At 42.7% G+C, this 21,843-nt stretch overlaps 1 protein-coding gene across 1 annotated transcript in view; it reads left to right on the top strand.

Annotated features, from left to right (window-relative positions):
• LOC309546075 (C4b-binding protein alpha chain-like) overlaps positions 1 to 21,843 on the top strand; it is a 290,333-nt gene that overhangs the window by 130,616 nt on the left and 137,874 nt on the right. Inside the window, exons 9-10 of the mRNA XM_082245585.1 lie at positions 1,557 to 1,636; positions 13,838 to 14,020. Of these exons, the coding sequence (XP_082101711.1) occupies positions 1,557 to 1,636; positions 13,838 to 14,020 (263 nt within the window). The remainder of the gene's footprint in view (positions 1 to 1,556; positions 1,637 to 13,837; positions 14,021 to 21,843) is intronic.

Here is a 21,843-nt window from a genome sequence, read left to right as displayed (position 1 = left end):
AAACACAAAAATCAACACTATTGCTGGGAACACTAAATCTAAAAAAATGAATGACGATCTATATTTGTGATCTATACCTAGGAGGCAAATACTTTAACTCCTAAGGACACAGTGAAGATAACAAATATGTGGCAGCACAGGGATATGTGAGATATACCCAGAAAAAAAGAAAAAAGCAACATTGGGCAAATGCTGTGCATTTTTTTTTCTCAGCATTGACATAATTAGTGCACAAATAGAGGGTGCCAAGGTACAGATGGTACAGATGGTCCTTGACCTACAAGGCTGGATGTAAATAAAGTTACCTATGCTGTGTGGTAAATATTGTGGCCTCAGTAGAGTATTTGTATGGATGGGGAAGATTTTTTTTTTTATCCTCACTGGCCACAGAAAGCTTCTAAAATTGCCAAGCATGGCGTGGGTACAGGGGATTATTATTAAAGGTTATTATATTTGGGTATGCTTTTCTTGGAATTAAGCACATACTAAATGTATTTTGGCAAATCGGGGTATAAACTAGTCTACTTTAAAGTGGTTGTAAAACTCAGACATAAAATATGAACAAAGCATATCCCTCTATAGTGTGTACTTGTCTTATTCAGGAGCAAATGTAATTTCTGTCTGCTGCTTCATTCCTTTGCTATCAGCATTAGTGTTTGGTGAACAGTTGAGCCGACCAAAAGTTGTGTTTGCAAAGCTTTCAAACTTGGAACTATGTAAAGATAGAGAGTGACAACTCTACCTTTTGACATTAATAGTCTCTTGAAAATTGTATTCAGGGATTGCAACTCTGGTCAACATGTGAAATAAAAAGTATATACACACGGTGGCACAAGCAAATAGCATAAGAAACAAAAAAATAGTCCATAGGGTAACCATATAGGCTGCCCTGATAGTCCTTGTGGTGTCAGAGGAAAACAGTCTTTGAACTTAGGGCCAGCCTAGTGGGGAGCGGAAGCAATCTCCAGACATGTAAGAAAACAAAAGAGAAAACAGGCGCCTCTGAGTAAAGACTCTAGCATTTATTAAGCAAGGTACATTAAAAACGTACATCATGGTAAGTAAATGCAGGTATGTGGATCGTCCGGTGTCCGGGATTGGCATGGGGCCACTGCTACAGGTCAACTGTCCTCGCTGTGTTTCCGGTTCCTGTCCAGCAGGAAATAAGATGACGTTGTGGAATGAGACTGAGGCCTGGACCGCAGGGTGAGCTGCACCGTTGCCGTCTGGAATCTTCCGGCATGCTGACGACGCACTGTCCACATACCTGCATTTACTTACCATGATGTAAGTTTTTAATGTACCTTGCCAAATAAATGTTACAGTCTTTACCCAGAGACGCATGTTTTCTCTTCTGGTCAGCATGTGACTTCCCCCTATGATTTCTTTGTAGTTATGTAATAAGAAAAAAATGACTTCTGTAAAAATGTCAATGTTTACTATACATAATAGTCACTGAACATGCAAACATCTCTATGAATGTCTTATTTTTTCGGGAACCCCATTGCAAAGTTTGAAAATCAAACCATACATATATTTATTTTACCATCATGCAGATACAAGATGACGACAAGAAGGAGTTACAGAGAATGCCAAGCAGATGGAACTTGGAGTTACACGCTTCCTGTATGTGAAGGTAATTTAACATACATGTAGGAGTTGTAATTACACTAAATATTTATTCAACCTTTTATTGTTTCATGTGTGTAGTGCCTTTCCATTTGTACACATATGACTATACGTAGTTTTAAAATTCAGGGCTTATTTTTTATGAGATATAAAGAAATTCTAGGTCATGCAGGATAGTCGAAACTTTCCATAAAGAAAAATTACCTTTTTCAACACAGTTATTTTTTCAATGGTTTGGAAAATCATTCTCTTCTGAATGATAGTTTCCTGGGCTGTAAAGAACATAACTTACTCTTGCTGTGAAGGAGACCGGGGAGTGCACATTGCTGTCCAGTGTGCATCTTCACGTACTGGCAGTGTGAGCAAGACCTAGGGTGCTGGGTTGGGAGGGGGGGGCGACAGCCAGAGTCACCTGGGTACAGGACAGAGAGTGGACTTATCACTGTGTGACCAGATGAGCACACAGAACTGAAGACCTTCCTATATTTCGGGTCAGTATGGTTGAAGCAAATTTCAGGTGGTGGCAGCATTTATAGGGTAGTCTTCACTCTTGTGAGTAGTGGTAGAGTCACTTGTGGATCATTTTATAGACTTGTATAATGCATTATTTTAGAACTTATGTTTTATATAGAATGTTTTTGAGCATATCTTTGTGATTTTTATTAGTCTTTTAATTATTAGTTTATTGAAGGAGCAGCCCTAGGATATTTTCATGTTCTTTTTTTTTTTAAACAAAGTTTATTGAGGTTCATCTCACATAAACATAGGTTACATAAACGTGTAATCAACATACAAAACCATAAAAAATACAGAGCAATCGGTGAGTACACCAAGAGGGTAGAACAAGTAGGTAGATAAACCCGAAGCACAAAACTAAGTGGAGACATCAGGTTGCTTCGAAGAGAATTTTGTGTAGATATAGAGAAGGGGGGAGGGAATGGGGAGGAAAGAAGGGGGAGGGGTGGGAGGGAAAAAAGGGGGGGTGAGAAGAGAAGGTGAGGGGAGGGAGGAGGGAAGTAGGGAGGGACAGATGCAAGGCAATGATACATTTGTAAAACCTTAGCAAATGGGGTTCAGGTACTGTGCTTGAGCATACTGTTCAAAGTGTTTGAATCAAGAAGACACCTTAAAAAAAAAAAAAAAACGAGGGGAGAGGGGATATTCCAGGACAATTGGTCCAACATGTAGTGGAGAGGTATTCAAAGTAAAGCATGCCAAGTAGGTGTGAGGGGTAGGTAATCTCAGGTCCGTTGGGAAGAGGAAAAGGCTGAAATATTGGCAAAGCGTGTCCATTGCGCGAGGAGTCTTTGGAGAGGTGAGAAAGAATTCAAAGTGAGACCTGTTAGCTCCTTCCTCAGAAGAGTATGTAGGTCTGTGGTCAGTTCGGCTATCGAAGAGGGAGAAGAGTCCACCCAGTGCCTGAGTATGAGTCTGCGAGTGGTCATGAGACAGATGATCAACCAGTGTTTGTTATGATATAGGGTGGGCTTTAGCCGCCGAGGCAAAGTAGGTAAGAGTAAGTTCAAATGTCCAAATAGAAGTATGTAGATATCCTTGGGGAGCGGGAGATCCAAAGATCTGGAGATGTATCGAAAAATAGGGTCCCAAAAGTTGGAGAAGTGAAGGTCGCAATAGTGACAACTTAAGTCTTGTGACCATCGCAAGTGAGAGATGTAAGCCCTAGGCAGAATTTTAAACTGTTGTTCCTTCCAGAACTCATTGCGGACATAGCGGCAAGTAGTCAGGTAACCTTGAAGAATGGGATCATGCGCAGATTCTGAATGCAGTATTCTATCCCATGGTTTGGCCACAGACATAGAGAGTCGTTGAAAAAGTTCCTCATGTAAAGGCTTGTATAAGTGGGATATTTTGTGCCTGCCCTCCTGGATCCAGGAGTCAATGAGAGGAGTTTGGAAGCATTGGGTTTTAGGGTGATAAAGAGAGTCAACAAAGCTCACACAATGCTGGAAGTATAGATGATGGCCCGAGGGGATGCCATAGGTATCAGAGAATACCAGAAAAGCAAGTGACTTTCCCGTCGAGTCATCAAAAAGTTGGGAAAATAAAGTGACCCCCTGAGATGACCATAAGCGGAAAGCTGCGTATTGCTGCGCCTGCAGGAACAGAGGCTGAAGGGATATGGGTAGGTAGCGGGAGAGGCGTTGGGGAACGCACCTCTCTCCAGGCCACAACCGTGTCCCTAATCAAAGTGTTATTCGGTAACGCGTGAGGCAAGTCTCTCATCCCGCAGTGCAGCAAAGCGACTAAGTCATAGGGGCCAGCCATCTGGGATTCTAGGTGAAAATTGGTATACCGTGATTCTCATCCGATCCAGTCTAAGCAGCCCCTAAGAAGACACACAATGTTATACATTCTGGTGTCAGGGAGGGCAATTCCACCCTGGCTTTTGGTAAGATGGAGTTTTTGCAGGGCAATACGTGGGCGTTTTCCACGCCACGGGAAAGCATTGACTGCCTTGTGGAGTCTATTGATGTCAGAGTGTTTCATAAGAAGAGGGATAGTCTGGAGTGGGTATAACAATTTAGGGAAGATAGACATTTTATAGAGATGACACCTGCCAAAGAAGGATATGGGTAGTTGTGCATTGCCGCTATAATCTTGCCGCTATAATCTTGTCTATGACAGGAACTATATTAAGACGATAAAGTGAGGAGGGGAAACGACCTATTTTGATGCCCAGGTAAGTAATGTGATTTTCAGCGTTTCGCACGGTAGAGGAGGGGACCCATATTGGAACGCGTGTAGTATTTAAGGGGAGAATTTCACTTTTAGAGAAATTTATGCGCAGGCCGGAGCAGAGTCTAAAACCGTCGAAGATGGACTGTATGATGGGGAGATCATGTGTCGGGTCTGATGTAAAAATCAAAACATCATCAGCGAAGAGAGCCGTTCGCAATTCCTGTGACCCCACCCGGAACCCTTCAGGTCCGGATGGTGCAACAGGGATCTGGAGAGCGGCGGCTCCATGGCCAAGTTAAATAGAAGAGAGGAAAGAGGACAACCCTGCCTCATGCCCTAATGTAAGCGAAAGGGTTGTGAAACATGTCCCGCGGCAGAGATTTGTGCACAGGGGGAGGTTTACATGGCTCGAATTAGATGGAGACAAGGGCCAGAAAAGCCACATTTTTGAAGAACCAGATCCAGCCACTGAAAACTGGCATTATCGAAAGCCTTCTCGGCGTCAAGAGTTATAATTGCAGCTTCAGTGGTGGGATCAGCTTTAGAGACCTCTAGCACAACAAGGACTTTCCTGATGTTTGATGTGGCGGATCTGCCCTGGGTGAAGCCTGCTTGGGCAGGGTGTATGAGGGAGGGCAGGAGGGGGGCAAGGCGATTAGCCATAATTTTCAAAAGCAATTTGGAATCGACATTTAACAGCGAAATTGGTCTGTACGAGCCTGGGTTAGTAAGGTTCTTACCCTTCTTAGGTATAAGGTTAATGTGTGCCTGGAAACCAGTGGGTAAGTAAGGTTGGCAATGTATTCCATGGCCAGTTTATAGAACTCTGAGGTGTAACCGTCCGGGCCTGGGGATTTACCTGGGGATAAAGATTTGATTGTGTAGGTGACTTCTTCGAATGTGATAGGGGAATTGAGGGTATTAAGGTGGGCTTCTAGAATCCTCGGGAGGGGGGTGGAGGACAAACATGAAGAGGCAAGTGTCGTGTCAATAGGGTCAGGACCATACAAGGATTTGTAGAACTCTTCAAAAACATGTATGATACACTCAGGTTCATTGACAGTCTCCCCTTAAGAGTTTTGCAGAGTTGCTATATGAGTAGGAGCATGGGGGCCTCTGCAGAGGGCGGCCAGCAGTTTTTCAGGTTTATTACTAAAAGCATGAAATTGCCATTTCCGGTGGGACTTATGTACATTTTCTTGGGGTCTCCACGCACTCGTCAAAAGGGGTTTTCGCCTCACGCCATTTCTCTCTGTTAGCAGGGGTATTGGAATGATTTAAGGTAGCCTGCGCCACTCTCAGAGAGGCGCTGGTGGCCTGAAAGGCCGAGTCTACATTCCTTTTGAAAGCTGAAGCGTAAGAGATGATACGGCCCCGGAGTACTGCTTTACCCGTCTCCCAAAGCAAAACAGGCGAACAGTCTGGCGTTGTGGGCTAAAAAATCTGACCAGTTATCTTTGACGAGTGTGCAGATCCCCGGGTCCTTGGCCAGAAAAGAAGGGAAACGCCAGGTCCCCGGCGACGATGGAGTGGCAAATAGGGTAAGGGAGACTGATACTGGGGCATGATCCGAGATTGCGATATCGTGGAGTTTGGGGTGGATTGCAAAGGGCAGCAACTTATCGTTGGTGAAGATGTAATCTATGCGTGTGAGAGTGTTATGAGGGTGAGAAAAAAAGGAAAATTCTCTGGCATCTGGATTGGCCAATCGCCAAACATCAGTCAAGTGAGTGGCATCTGTAAAGTTAGGGAGAAGTTGGGATGGACGTGGACAGCTGGGGGGAAGGAGGTCCCTACCAGAGGATTTATCCTCTATGGGGTTCATGGTCTGGTTAAAGTCACCTGCAACTAGAAGAGGGAGGTGGAGGAACGGTGCCAGGAGAGTGGTGAGTCGTTGAAAAAAAGGCTTAGAAGGTGTATTCGGGGTATATATCCCTGCTATCGCCCATTCCCGACTGAGAGTCTTAAGATGGAGGATGGCTATGCGGCCGGCTTCGTTGAGGCTGGACGAGAGCAGGGTGTTAGATAACCGCTTGTGCAAAAGGATCAGGACACCCGATTTACCATCAACCGCAGGAGAGCCATAAACTTGGCCCACCCACTGTTTCTGCATGCGAAAGAAGTCCTTCTCATCAAGGTGGGTTTCCTGTAAGACAGCGATGTCAGCACACAGACGTTTGAGATGTCTGAGGACCGCCATGTGCTTGTGTGGTGACCTGAGGCCTTTAACATTCCATGTGAATACCTTCGGTTCTCGGACCTGGGAGGGATTCGGAAGCAGATATAACGACATAAAAGGTGTCTGAACAATAGTGGAGAAGCACAGCTCAGAGGATAATAAAAAACAGCACTTCAAGCATATATAAAAAAGCATCTGTTTGTGTGGAAGGGTGGGTGCAGTGAAAACATGACCCAAAAGGGGTCCAGAGAGAAAAATCAAGGGTGGGGATCAGCTGAAGCCCAGACTTCACTTTCTTCCACATGTAGGATACACATACGTATCGAACAACGGTACCGGTTTTCAGAGGGTGGCGTCCTCAGCGAGGGTAGCGGAGCATGTTGGTCCGGCCCAGCGGAGTGGGGCCCGAATGGCCAGAAGTGAAGTGGAACAGGGATGACCAGAGTCCAAAAAGAAATAAGGTTGTGCATCCTAAGGGGGGAGAGGTTGCACCCAAGGATAAAGAAAACATTCACATTAGCACATAAAACATAAGTAACAAAACAGTGATAACAGTCCTGCGGGGTCCCTAATGCAGGAGGGAGTAAGACAACCTATGGGACCTGGTACAAGCAGGACTATGAACATCAGCAGAGATGGGGTGGTGAAAAGCTCAGGAGGAGAAGCATAACAGGTAGGGCGGCAGAGAGTGAGATCAATGTGGGCGAGAGCGAGAAGATGAGCCGGAGACACGTTGTTTTTTAGCTGGTTCTTTTCTGGGGCTCCTCTGCTCCCTTGCACCCTAAGGGCGTTGAGGTGACGGAGAGGGGGAGGTGTCCAGGAAAATGTTCTGCTGGGTTTGGAGAAAATGTATGGCTTCGTCTGGATGGGAAAAGGATTTTTGCTCTCCAGAAGTATCATTAGGGCGTAGCGTTGCCGGATACGCGAGAGTGAATTTGATGGCCTTGTGGAACAGGGCTTGACAGATGGGTTGGAAAGCCTTTCTGTGTCTGGACACTTCCTGAGAGTAGTCAGCAAAGATGAGTAGCTTGTGGCCATCAATTTGAAGGGATTTAGCCTTGCGAAAAGATTTAAAAATATTTTGTCTGTCCATGTAATTCAGGTAGGGGACTATGACAGGATGAGGAGAGCGTCTCTCAATTGAGGGGGGTCCTAGGTGGTGGACCCTCTCCACTGCACAGATACTGGTAATCCCCAGGGCTGTGGGGAGGCGGGACATAGTGAAGTCATGGAGGGTGTAATTTCCATAGGTCTCAGGTAGCCCGATGATCCGGAGGTTATTCCTCCTGAAACGATTGTCCAAATAATCCAGTTTATCCAGTTAATAGCGCTAGGTCTGCCGCACTTGTTGGTCTATGGAGTTTGAGCCCTGCAGCTCATCCTCCAGATCAGACATCCTGTGCTCCAAGTCTGTGAGTCTACAGGAGTGTTCCCCCAGCTCCTTTCTGAGCTGCGCTATGCCCAGGGAAATAGCCTTATCTACTGCGTCAGTGATAGTGGGGGACAGCAAATCAGCTACTGCTTGGGCAAGGGAGATCTGTGCATCAGGGAATGCCTGTGTAGATGATCCCTGGGCCACGGCTCTGGGTGGGCGGGCCGCGTCAGCCATGTCAGGCTACATTGCGGCCTGGTCAGTCGGTGGATGTTTAGGAGGCAGAGTAGCCGGCAAAGGGCCATGATGCACGAACCTGTCCATGTCCGTCTGGTCCCCGGAGCAGTGAGGAGAAGAGCGCTGGGTCCGATGGCTCGGATGGACGACGGAGAGAGATGTTGTATGCTGATGTGCCCGGAGCCATCGTTCAGCGCAGCTTCCTACATGGGCGCCGTAACCGAAAGTATTTTCATGTTCAATATTGGAAGGCACAGGTTTTTTTTTTTTTTCTGTTACATTATACAGATTAGATTGATGCCTATTCCCAGCTTCTTGGAATATTCATTCTCTGTGTATATTAGTACCAACAGTGTACCAATAGGCACCTGTTTTGGTATAGTATATGTCCATTTATCTCTCTCTTTCAATAGTAAATGCATACCATACTCTTTGTTGCTGCCACATATAGCCTGTATAACCTTATTATTTGGTTTAGAATTAAGAGGCTATTCTGCACTCCACCATAAACCAGAAAGTAAAATTAAAGAAAATAAACTTATGGGCCTGCATGTTTTAAATGATGATATGGTATAATTTTCCTTGGACAATTATTTAGTTCTACTTGGGACATGTTAAAGCGTTTGTAAAGGAAAAAAAAAATAACAAACATGTCATAGATACCTGTTCTGTGCAATGGTTTTGCACAGAGCATCCCCGATCCTTCTCTTCTCGGGCCCCCCTGCTGATGTTCTGGGCCCCTCCTCTTTGCCATGTGCCCCCATAGCAAGCCAATTGCTTTCTGGGCATTTGTGCATGCTCGCTACCAAACCAGCTCTCGTTGTCCACAGAGAGTGCTGCTCAGCCCACCCCCCCCCCCCCCCCTCCGTTTCGACTTCACTGGCTGTGATTGCTGCTGCTGTGGGGGCCAATGGCTCCTGCTGCTGCATCTTGGCCATTAAGGAGGGAGAGACCTGGGAGAGCTTAGATGAGTTTAGGTAAGTATTAATGGGAGTATAGGCGGAAGCTGCACACTGAAGGATTTTTACCTTTATGCATAGCCTTCAGCCTTTACAACCAATTTAATCTACATGTTGTCTTTACCACTTACTACAAATGTCTTATAAGATTTTTTTACCTAATTTACAATAATGTGAATGGGAAGCATTATCATGCTGCTACCAATTAGTGTATCCAATAAAGAGAATCCCCCATTTGGTTCTGTACCAACAGTGTGGCATCAGCCACAAAGTTGAATAATTGTTTTGCTATCCTGGATAATCATTATGATTTTCTTCTTTACCTTGATCCTTGGAAACCGGTATTTAAATGTGTCTTTACGGTTGATAAATGTCCAACCATATTACTTTTTAGTGATGAACATCTCAATGTTAAACCTAAAGCGATAATAAAACATAAACAAACATCTATTATATTACAGCTTACCAATTCCTGGATATGATGGCTGTATTTTTCTTTTTTTAGTTTTTCTTTCCTTTTTTTCACCTGATGATCTTGCCAGTAAGGAGTCAATCCACTAATGTTTACCGCATGTGATAACACAGTCACGTGATTCATTTGCATAAATTATCACATGTGATAAATTAGGTCTAATTCACGAAAAAAAAAAAAAGGCAGGATTTACTGCTGTTCCAATAAATATAGGGTTAAAACCATGCAGTAAGCTCTTACATCCCATTCACAAATGGTACAAAGAGTAAAACATTTATTATATTTATCACCAGGGTTTTGCCCCCGCCCCCCAAAATGGATGTAAAAAAATCTGGGTTATGCATTCTGGGTCTATGACCTCACAGAGGGCAGTGCCATCAGGTGACTTCGCCAGATGGCCCTGCCCCTTACCTATTTAAGAACTGTCACACAGTGGAGTAGGCAAGACCTTTTTTTGTTGTGGCGGTGTTGCGGGCGTCGTGATTGATTGATGATCTAAATCAGGGGGACACTGTTTTTTTGTATTTTTAATAAATAAATTGTCCCATTGTACACATGCTTGTTCACATAAGATGGGCTGGAATCTGAGGAACCCGCCGACAGCTGATCAGTCATCGGTTGTTAAGGACACTGTGGCTGGATTCCTGGCCCGCTCTTTAGCAACCAGCTCAATGTGATAAATGACCTCAATAAATAACTGTTTAAGAGTGTTAGCTGGAATTTGGCTTAAATTTGTTAGTGCATCTCAATCTGCTTTTGCAGATAATACTACTATCTGCTCTGACATTGCTGCTGTCCAAAGATATCTTTGTTGCTCCTCCATCCAGAGTGTAGTACTCTACTCAAGGAAGACAGGAAAGAAGTGTGTTGTCGACCAGATCACCAGGTGAAAATGTAGGAAAAGCCTAGAAAAATGAATGTAGCCCTAGTATTTAAGTATTGGTAAGATGCAATATATAAATTTTTTGGTTTTGGGTTTAATACCACTTTAATCACAAATGTATTCAGTTGATAGCTATGGCTGCCCAAATCACTGTAACCACCTGATGGAAAAAGCCCTCCCTACTTTGTTGATATAACAGAATACTCATCATTATGACAATGGTTTCATAACTTAAAATAACACAGCTTTTGAACACACTTTAATATTTCTTAGAGGAACACATTTTGTTGAGGTTGCTAGACATGCATAGTTTTTTATGAAAATCTCTATCATCATTCAAATTTTTCCATTCTGCACATGTTTACACTAAGCAACTATCGAATGTTGAGAGAATGCAAGTGGTTCTAAAGGGTCAAGGTATTTTAACTTCATGCATTCTATGCATGAAGGTAAAAAACCTTCTGTGTGCAGCTGCCCCCACTTATACTTACCTGAGCCCGATCTTGTTGGCAGAGTATTGAAATGATGTGCTGGATAGCTTCTTGCATGCCGAGAATTCCTTTACTTTCATGGAGGATAAACAGAACACAACTTTTACAAGGAACAGGAAACCATAGCATACAAATACATACACTGAAACAGATAATACTTCCTCTCATATCATAAATACATGTACACTACACTATAATACTGCAGTTCCACCTGCTGGTATGGATAGGTATAATGCTTATACTGTATATACTTTGTAGTTTACATTAGTACTTCCAACACCTCCAGCCATGTGCATGAGAACCTCGGCTCTCCAGGGACTCATTAGCTGAGACAGCGATGGGAGCTATTGGCTCCTGCTGCTGTCAATCACAGCCAGTAAGCCAATGAGGAAAGAGAGGGGGCGGGGCAGCACCTCTAGACTGAGTCTGCTTGGGTGCCCCCATAGCAAGCTACTTGCTCTGGGAATACTCAGCAGGAGGGCAGGGCAAGAACCGCTGGCAAGGGACCTGAGAAGAGGAAGATCAGGGCTGCTATTTGCAAAACCACTGCACAGAGCAGGTAAGTATATAACATGTTTGTTACTTTTAAAATAATTGCCTTTAATATTACTTTAACGCACTGATCATAGGTATATAATGTACAGTGTAGCTTACACAGTGCAGAAACCAGAGCTTTGTAAGGTACCTCAGATATACAGTGGAGTGTTCAGGAGTATGTAATGTGCAACATAGCATTAAGAGTGCAGTGGTATGGCACTCACAGCACAAGTTACAGATTGAAGCAGTTAGGGGGAGTTTTCAACTTACAACATTGCTTATAGTGTGTGGTAGGCAGGATTCAGTAATGTATTTATTTTATTTATTACAGGTACATTTATAGCGCCATCAATCTCTGCAGTGCTTTACATATATATTTTGTACATTCACATTAGTCCCTGCCCTCAAGGAGCTTACAATCTAAGGTCCCTAGCTCACATTCATACACATGCACACATACTAGGGCCAATTTTGACAGAAGTAAATTAACCGCTAAGGAGTATGTAAACCATAGCATATAGAATACAGGAGTCTGGAGTATGTAGCATAAGGCAAAATATACAGAGCGCAAAGTTAGGGAGTATTTAATGTGTAGCACAATTTATTGGGGATTAAGAATATGCAATAGATAACATATTATATGCAGTGGGTAGGAGTATGTAATGTATAGCATAGTGTACAAGAGTGCAGTGAAAAGGAGTATGCATTGTACAACGTAGGGTGTGGTGTGCAGCAGGCAGTAGTATGTACCTAAAACAGAAGCTCCAGAAAACAATGGTTGGGAGTGTGCCCTGTACAAAGCAGAGAATAGAGAACAATGGTTTGGCATATATTAAGCAACATAGCTTATAGAGTGAGCAAGACCACTTTTTTTTTTTTTTTTCATTTGAATGAAGATTAGGATTTAACTGCTTCCCTAATTATCAGAGGCAAATTGCACATTTTTAAAGCAACAAAAAGCACCACAATTTATTTTTTTGATTCTGTAGATTTTCAGCAAAATTCCTGGGAATGGAAAACTTTGTTTCACTAATTCCTTTTTCTGACATGATTTCAATGAATAACTACCATACACAATATCTTTAATGAAATTAGTTTGATACAACCCATCTTGGTCAAACATTTAGCTAGCAGGCTTGGAACAAAGTCACATTTTCTTTCTTAAATGGTAACACATATGCTATTGCTAATGATCTCTCCTTCTGATAGTACTTGTTGTATAGTTGTTGTCTTCTGTCAAACACCTAGTTGTAGCATGTAGATCAAGATTATTATCTTGTAAAATACAAGGGAAAAAATTAAATTGATCCCTTACTGGTGCTAGTAACTAATTTTTCCCGAAGTCAGTTTTTTCTATACTTCCCATATACTGGAAATGTCACCTGTTTGGTCGTTTACTTCTTTTTCTTGTTTCTTCAGTTTGAAATGTTATGTATATATATTCTTTCACATGGTGCATTTACTGCATATACCTAATTTTGAACATACCTTACATTCTTCTTGCTTGTAGAGAGAATGGGGAAGGGTTAGAACACCTGTTGAGCTTAAACTGCTATCTGGGGCTTACCCTAAGATCCTGTCCTGCTGACGATATTTTACAAACAGAACGTGGGGTAACTCTTCAATGCAGGGTTTCTCAACTATGGTTCTGTGGAACCCTAGGGTTCCTCCTGAGGTTGCTAGGGGTTCCTATGGGCAATTTCCGCCTCTCAGATAATTTTCCAATGACACCATTGTTCCTTTTAGCTATCTGTAATTCTTCCCAATGATGACACGAGTAAGGAACATTCTTCCCACTGACTGTCACACTAATGTGTCATGAGTTGTAGATTTGTAATTTTTAGCAAGGGTTCCCCAAGACCAGAAATTTATTTCAAGGGTTCCTCTGTGTTGAAAAGGTTGAGACAGGCTGCTCCAATGTCAACACAGCTATAGAGTAAACAGTAAGGCTTTTCTTTAGTACAGTAGGGAAAGGCTATAAACCCTAACAAATTTGCATTTTTCTCTGTCCCTGTTGTAGATATCACCTCCCATTTCTTCCAGTAAAACTATTGTCATCAGGACAGGAAGTGAGGGTAAATGCTTTGGATAAAACAGGGAAGAATGAGAACTTGTGTTGAGTTTTTGCTGCTATTTGTGGCTCCTTTAGAGAGATTTACCTTTACTTCCTGTCCTGATAACACTTTCTTTAGAAAGGAAGTGAGGTAATATCTGCAACAGGGATTGTGATACACTTAAACGGTACTGTCTTTGGAAAAATGTTAATTTGTCAGATAAGGTGAGCTATCCTTTTTTTAATCACGCAGTGTTTAATTAATTTTACATTTTGAAATGATGTATAGGCAGAATTTATATTTTTCTCATGTGTTTAATTTCAGTTCAGCTATGCCCACCACCACCAGATATTATCAATGGTGTAATTAATCCTTTAAAGGAGGAATATGCCTATCTTGACTCTGTGACGTACTCCTGCAATAATAGAAATATGGCACTTATAGGTGAAAGCTCGGTCTCCTGTAACGAGGATGGGCAATGGAGTTCAAATGCCCCTGTTTGCAAAGGTAAGTTATGTATGTTCTAGAAAAAAAAAAAAAAAATATATATATATATATATAAAAAACATGAAAGGTATCTAGCAAGCTCCCCTTCGTCCACTATATCTACATTAAACAAAGAAGCTATAAATACACCTAAGAGTGTACAGAGCTGCGCTCATCAAAAGTGCACATTGTGAAAAATATGAAACATTGACACATATAAATATAAAGTGCATCAGCAATTGTAAAAATCCCATATAAAGTGCATTTAACAAATATAAAGTGCATCAACAATTGCTGGGTGAATCATAAATAAAGTCCCACGCAAAAATGAGTGCAGTCTCTAAAGGATGATTCTTCCACATGTAAGCAAATCTTCACTCCCTTCACCACATGGACACCCAATGTGTGGAAATGCTTACCAGAAGGCACCGACCCCTTGATTATAGGGGGTCAATGCAAGCAGAATAGTAATCAGAATCCAGAGTGAGTCTGAGCCCTCCTGAAGGATCCACCTTACAATCACCGCTGGGGGAGCAGAGAGAGCAGAGAGCACAAAGGGCTCATCCTGAGCAGACGTGTCAGTGCAACTTCCGGCCCCCAGCGTGGGGTTGGCAGAGAAGTACGGAGTATTTCTGTTATACTGGCGATTGTAAGGTGGATCCTTCAGGAGGGCTCAGACTTACTCTGGATTCTGATTACTATTCTGCTTGCATTGACCCCCTATCAAGGGGTCGGTGCCTTCTGGTAAGCATTTCCACACATTGGGTGTCCATGTGGTGAAGGGAGTGAAGATTTGCTTACATGTGAAAGAATCATCCTTTAGAGACTGCACAAATTTTTGCTGGTGTATGGGACTTTATTTATGATTCATCCACCCATTGTTGATGCACTTTATATTTGTTAAATGCACTTTATATGGGATTTTTACAATTGCTGATGCACTTTATATTTGTCAATGTTTCATATTTTTCACATTGTGCACTTTTGATGAGCGCAGCTCTGTACACTCTTATGTGTATTTATACCATTTATACGTTTTCACGATTCAGCTGCAGCTCCTTTATATGGTTCACACCAATATATTGCACTTTATGGACTCGTCCTATATATTTATTTAAATATTATTCACACTTTTACAATTTTACCATTTGCGCAGGTACTATTGGCGATTAACGACAATCTATTTTATCATTAAACAGAGAAGGGATCTGATGTCCAATAGACATCAATTCACTTTTACTTGTAATCCAAGTGCAATACAAATCATATCACATTTCAGCTGACCAACAGTTTCCAGAATGCCACGCTCTTTTTTTCAAGTTACAATGTACAATAAGACAGGAGAAAAACCTTAAGATAAATACCCCACACTGGAAGCCCCCAGTACTGTATCCTAGTAACCTCTATACATCATTCAATATCCACTGCATTAGCATCAATAGAGTCCATTTAACCCTTTATAGCCAAACTTATAGTGGACATCATAGGTATTCATATTTTGATGATCCATTCTTTGATAAATAGTTGCTACACTTTAGTGTTAGATACACCCTTCTTTATGAAATCTAAAGTAAAAAGAAAGCATAATCATTTCCAGTTTATATACATAGTTGCAATTTTTATGTAGCACTGTGATGGTATTCACCATCACTGGAAATGAAAAACAGATACTTAATGGTTTGAATTGCTTCAGATGGGACAGTAATATTTGTCAGCAATATCTTCATATAGAAATATGAAGATTTATTCCCACTTTAGACTGTTATAGAACATTGCCATGAAGTCTGCCTCCTAGATAATGTGTATTCTGTGTGCTTGTCTGTTATAGAGACACACAGACTGTCATTGACAGGCTTCCCTATTGTTTGTGTACTGAAATGGAATGTGGATTGTGTCTGTCCCATTGTTAAATGTTAATGACCTCACATTGTTCTGTTCAGATGGCTAGATAATTAGTTTAGTTCCTGTATACACTTTCATCTGCATATGATACTGTAATCAGCCAGAGGGGAGGGAGTGTGAACACTGTATGGGAGTGTAAAACTCTCTTTTCATTGGATTGTGAATGTCATGTCCTGTCCCCAACCAGGTCCACCTGGGCGGTAACCTTGTGAGGGAAAACTGTATAAAAGAGCAGCTGTACCATTAAAGTTTGAGTTCTACTTCACCCTCAATCTACAGTCCTATCTCTCATTGGGGAAACCTGCTACAAGGGATTACTATGCTCTTCATACTCCCTTGGATAATCACTAAGCTCTTGTAAGAACTTGTGTAAGAGCTTGTTCCTGTTCCTGCTGCACTCCCTGGGGAAAGAGGTTCACCCACTGGAGCCTGGAGCCTTGTTGTAGGTCCAGGGTGGATAGGAGACAGTGAGACCCCAACCAAGCTGCAGTGGTTTGTGGGTCTGCGGTGGTTATGGTGTCTGGTGGAGTGCTTGGAGCCATCGGGAAGCACTAGGAGCATCCGGCAACGGAGGTACCCAGTCGGGGTGCGGGTTGATCTTTTGCAAGCTCCCTCCTAGGTAGGTGCTAGTGAGAAAGTATAGTTTGATCTCTGTCTGCTTACCAGAAGAGCTGCAGGTAAATCTATATTGTTCTCTGCCTACCAGAGAGCAGGATCAGTTAACGAGGTCTGCTCATTGTGCTCAGAGTGCAACTCATTCTGTCTAGAGAGTGTTTCACACTGGTCTAATAGGGAAGCATGTTGGACAGTGGGAGGAAACCTGACGAATGGGTGCATGGGCTTTTGATACAGTCCTGACGATTGGCAGAGGGAAAGTCGCCTCGGTGCATGTTGGGATACTGTATAAAAGCCAGGTGCACATGTGCTTGAGGTCTTTCGTTGGGGAGCGGAGTCCCAGAGGAAGGGGTGGCTGCATCCTCCTCCTCTGTAGAGGTGCCATGCGGCCTCAGGGGGGCGTCCTGAGGGCCGGAAGAGTAGCAGTGAGGAGCTGAACCCAGAGGTCCAGGGAAGCTGACTGAGATGGGAGACACTGGAGGATCTGTCTCTGCAGTACAGTGAGTACAGAAACTTGTGTCAAGGAGCCTGACCTGTGGGGAGCCACCCCTGCTCTTAGGATAGTCAGTGGATGGGTGTCAGTGGGAAGAGGATGCTAGTGAGAGTGTCCTGAAGATAGATTATCGTCCATCAAGTTGTCTTGTTAGAGAGCAAAGAGAACAAGAGACTTAACCCCATCCACCCTAGTGGCAGTGTGGATTAACAGCCTGGCTGTTCCATAGAGTTTTGAAGGTAGAAGTCCTCAAACAATGTGAATAATTCAATTGGAGTATCCCACTATCCCCTTCTCCTATCCCAAATTATCAAAAAACAACAAAACAAAGTAAACATGTGAAGTTTATTCACCACTGTAAATCCAAACTGGACATCAATACATCACGGACAAGATCAACGGTTGACGCGTTTCATGAGTTTACACTCGCCTTCTCATAACCACCAACAAAACCAAAAAACAAACACCCCTAGACTGTTCATTTATATGACGAGCCATTGGGAACAAGGAGAGATTCAGAGATTTATTCAAGTAAAGATGTGCTGGTAACCAGGGGAGCCCGCAAAGTCAATATCCAGCAGTCCCTGCGGGGACAGTGCTACATTTACAAGCAGAAAGGCAAACCTTAGTCCATGTTAAAACTTTGCAGTTGTGAGGTGTTCTGTTTGTTGATCCACCAGGCCGTTCTCTTTTGCCCCTTTTCCTGTCTTTAGATGTCCCTTCTAAGGTCATAAAGCGCAAATCAGTATATCCCTGTTCTATAAAATATCCAGGAACAGGGAGTTCTATAAAATATCTAAGAACAGGAACAGGGAGTCCTGGTTGTCTGTTGCAGATCAAGCGCCTGTGATGTGTGATCTGATCTTTCCTCTTTTGGGTAGTTTCCCTCACCTACAATATAACAAATTGAATAAGCAGCATAAAAACATAAATGACATATGAAGACTGAAAAGTATGATACCCTTTGATCTTAATTCCTGACTTGTTCATGTGTAAAGCTCCCACCCTTTGTCATCAAATGACACTGTGTGCAATTAAGGCACAGGAAAGAGCCACTCCTTTCTCTGTTTCTGAAAAACTGCCCTATACCAACAAATCCTGCAATGATAATTTTCTCCAATCAAGATACTCTACTGATGCTGCCCTATCGTCAGCATTCACTTTTTCCCTATTTCATGTTGCTACCATGTTTAAATGTGTTAACCAATTGTTGTATTGTACCTATCAATGTAATTTATGGTTTGTCTGCTTGTAATGGGGTGACTTTCTTTTATCACTACTATTACTACTGTTTGGCTTGATAAAGGGCAGGGATGTCTAAAGTGGTTCTAAAGCCCTATGGTTTTTCATAGGGCTCCCCCCCCAGACTCTCCCTTTTTCTTACCTAAGCCCAATCCGATCTAAGGACGTGCACGAGAGCAGGGGGTCCTGAGACTGTCTTCCTCCTCATTGGGCAGATTAATAGCTGTCAATCAAATGCTGTGACACTGGAGCAGGGCCGAGTACCACTGTCTTTTTTAATAGACACAGAAGTGGGCGTTCAGGAGTGATCACACACGGGTGACCCAATGGAAAGCAACTTTCTGTGGGGGCAACTGCCGAAGGGAAGGGGCATAGAGTGTCGGGCGAAGGACCCCAAAAGAAGAGTATCCGGGCTGTTCTGTGGAAAACAATTGCACAGAATAGGCAAGTATAACATGTTTGTTATTTACATTTTTTTTTTAAAATGAGGCTTTAACTACTTGCTGACCAGCCGCCGTAGTTTTACTGCGGTAGGTTAGCTCTATTACACGAAAGGACATATCTGTACGTCGCTTCGTGTAATAGACAATGGGGGCATGTGCGCACCGCCGATTGGCCAGAGGGGGAGCCAATCAGCGGACCCGGCAGACACGATGTCCCCTGGCCACCCCGCAATCGCTCCCCATGTAGACAGAACAGCGGTCTGCCAATGTAAACAAGGCAGGCCACCATTCTGTTACAGATGAACACAGGGATCCTGTGTTCCTATTATTAAGGAACACAGGTCCCTGTGTTCATCTATTGAGTACATTCCCCCACACACTTAGAAAGCACTCCTTAGGAGCACACATAACCCTTTAAGCGCCCATGGTGTTAACCCCTTCCCTGCCAGTGTCATTAGAACAGTAACAATGCAAATGTTTAGCACTGATTACTGTAGTAATGTCACAAGGAGACAAGCTGAGGTCAGTGCGGGTAGCAAACAAACACAAACGGTAAATGTATCCGGGGTCGGTACATGAGTAATCAGACGCATTATAGCCAAGAGGTATGCAAACGGAAGCTCAGAGAACTGTGATGTTGCTTAGGCAATGTGGGTTAGACTGAGCAAGTCTTATATATAGACAACCCAACTAGGAGGCGGGCCAGGAAGTGATGGAAGGGAAGGAGATAAAAGCCCACAGATTAGCAGAAGACGCCCTTAGGTGAGCACAGCCAAAACAGCCAAAACAGCACATGTGAAAGGAAGCAGGGTTGAAAAACACTGCAGCAAGGAGGGAAGAGTACACAAGCAGGAACTACAGGCTAACTTGTGACAGCCTGATCGTTAAGGGGGTAAAACCTTCTGGTCCTTAATTGATTAATGTCACTTTAAAAAGTCTCCGTAATATATTCATGTTTACAGTGGTGATCGAAAGTTTGGGCAACCCAGGAAAAAATTTGTATTAATGTGCATAAAGAAGCCAAGGAAAGATGGAAAAATCTCCAAAATGCATCAAATTACAGATTAGACATTCTTTAATATGTCAACAAAAGTTAGATTTTATTTCCATCATTTACACTTTCAAAACAACAGAAAACAAAAAAATGGCGTCTGCAAAAGTTTGGGCACCCTGCAGAGTTAATATCTTGTACTGCCCCCTTTGGCAAGTATCACGGCTTGTAAAAGCTTTTTGTAGCCAGCCAAGAGTCTTTCAATTCTTGTTTGAGGTATCTTTGCCCATTCTTCCTTACAAAAGTCTTCCAGTTCTTTGAGATTTCTGGGCTGTCTGTCACGCACTGCTCTTTTAAGGTCTATCTATAGATTTTCAATTATGTTGAGGTCAGGGGATTGTGAAGGCCATGGCAAAACCTTCAGTTTACGCCTCTTGATGTAATCCCCGTGGATTTCGAGGTGTGTTTAGGACCATTATCCATTTGTAGAAGCCATCCTGGAAATAAAATCTAACTTTTATTGACATATTATAAGAATGTCTATTCTGTAATTTGATGCCTTTTGAAGATTTTTCCATCTTTCCTTGGCTTCTTTATGCACATTAATACAATTTTTTACCTGGGGTGCCCAAACTTTCGATCACCACTGTATGAGAAATACAATAAGTTCTCTGTGTTGAAACCCTATTTTTTTTTTTTTTTGGTTCTCCCTGTAAAAGGATTTGGATTTGTGGTGCTGTTCACCATCATACACTATATGGTCTGTATTTTGTGTTTTACATTTCTTCGAATTGAATGAAGAGGTAAAAAATAATGGGCTTTGAACTTTTTCACTGCCAGGCCCTGCGAGGCCCTGCGCTCCACTTTTAAACTCAGGTGGCCAGACCATTTTTGCAATTTTTCAGTTGCTTTTTTATTTTTCCCTCACAGCTTTCATAGTTACATAGTTAGTCAGGTTGAAAAAAGACACAAGTCCATCTAGCTCAACCAATAAAAAACATGGATCAACTTTACCTATAAATATTAGTACCCAGTTATTATGTACATCTGGGAAAGAATCCAGGCCTTTTTTTTTTTTAAAGCTCTTACTGCGAAAAAACTTTAAGTATTTGGAGAGGAAATGTTTTACCTGCGTTTCTAGCAAGGGTTACTTTGCGGTACAACCAAGGAAACTTAGACCTTTGTGGTGTATAAATGTGCTTTTACCTCAGATATACATGCCCCTAGACTGATTCGCAATTTCCACTCGAAATATCCAGAAAAAACAGTTCTAGAGGCCTTCCGGAGCCGGCCTTAAGGGGGGGGGGGTACTGTAATGTTCTGGTACCGCTGGTACCCTTGTTCCATATATTTCTCCTTTTCTAATTGCGTCTCATCTTGTTACACAAGAGACGCATATACCTTTAAGACCGGATGACCTCATTGCCGAGCGCCGCTATGAGCGGCTATTTCAATCGCCGGTTTTCTCTCACTCATTGCTCGTTCAAACCACATGTTCACCGCACCTTCTCCTGTGAAGTCAGAGCTGCTGGCATTTCCCTTTGCTGAACTGAAGCCGGAACCTCGCTGCTGATCCGTACCTCGCTACGGGATCACCTCTCACCATTGGACTCTATCCTTGCTAACCTATCTATGTGATAAGTACCCCACAGGGGATTCCTTACTAACTGCACTCCTACTGTCATCTACTGCAACTACCAGGACTATCTATATCTATCTATCTCCTATCATCTGCATAAGACTGTTAGTTCTTGGGACTACCTACACTATCCTTGCACTAGGTTACTCTGTCTGAAGTATACTCCATCTGTGTCCTCTTACCATCTGCATTATACTTGACATCAGAACCTATCTGCCTATTATCACCACCTGCAACTCTCCTTATTACTCCTAAGTGCCCACCATACAATTGCCTGTCTCTCATCTATACTTCTCATATATTCTATCCCTCCATCTATACATCTGATTGAGTATATGTAATTTGTATAAAGGCTGTGCACTATGATGAAGTCCTGAGAGTTGAATATGTTGTTCAACAGAATCTCTACATGGATACTGAGTGTAATAATTCTGCAGCTGTAAATCCATCCACTAACAAAAACGCATGAACGTTACACTAGATAGGCTTCAGCTTCAGATACGTCACTCTTGGTTTCTA

Source organism: Pelophylax lessonae (assembly GCF_965119305.1).
Source record: "Pelophylax lessonae genome assembly, chromosome: 2".
Classification (NCBI taxonomy): domain Eukaryota; kingdom Metazoa; phylum Chordata; class Amphibia; order Anura; family Ranidae; genus Pelophylax; species Pelophylax lessonae.
Note: the sequence above shows the minus strand (reverse complement) of the source record. Positions and strands in the feature narration are given on the sequence as shown.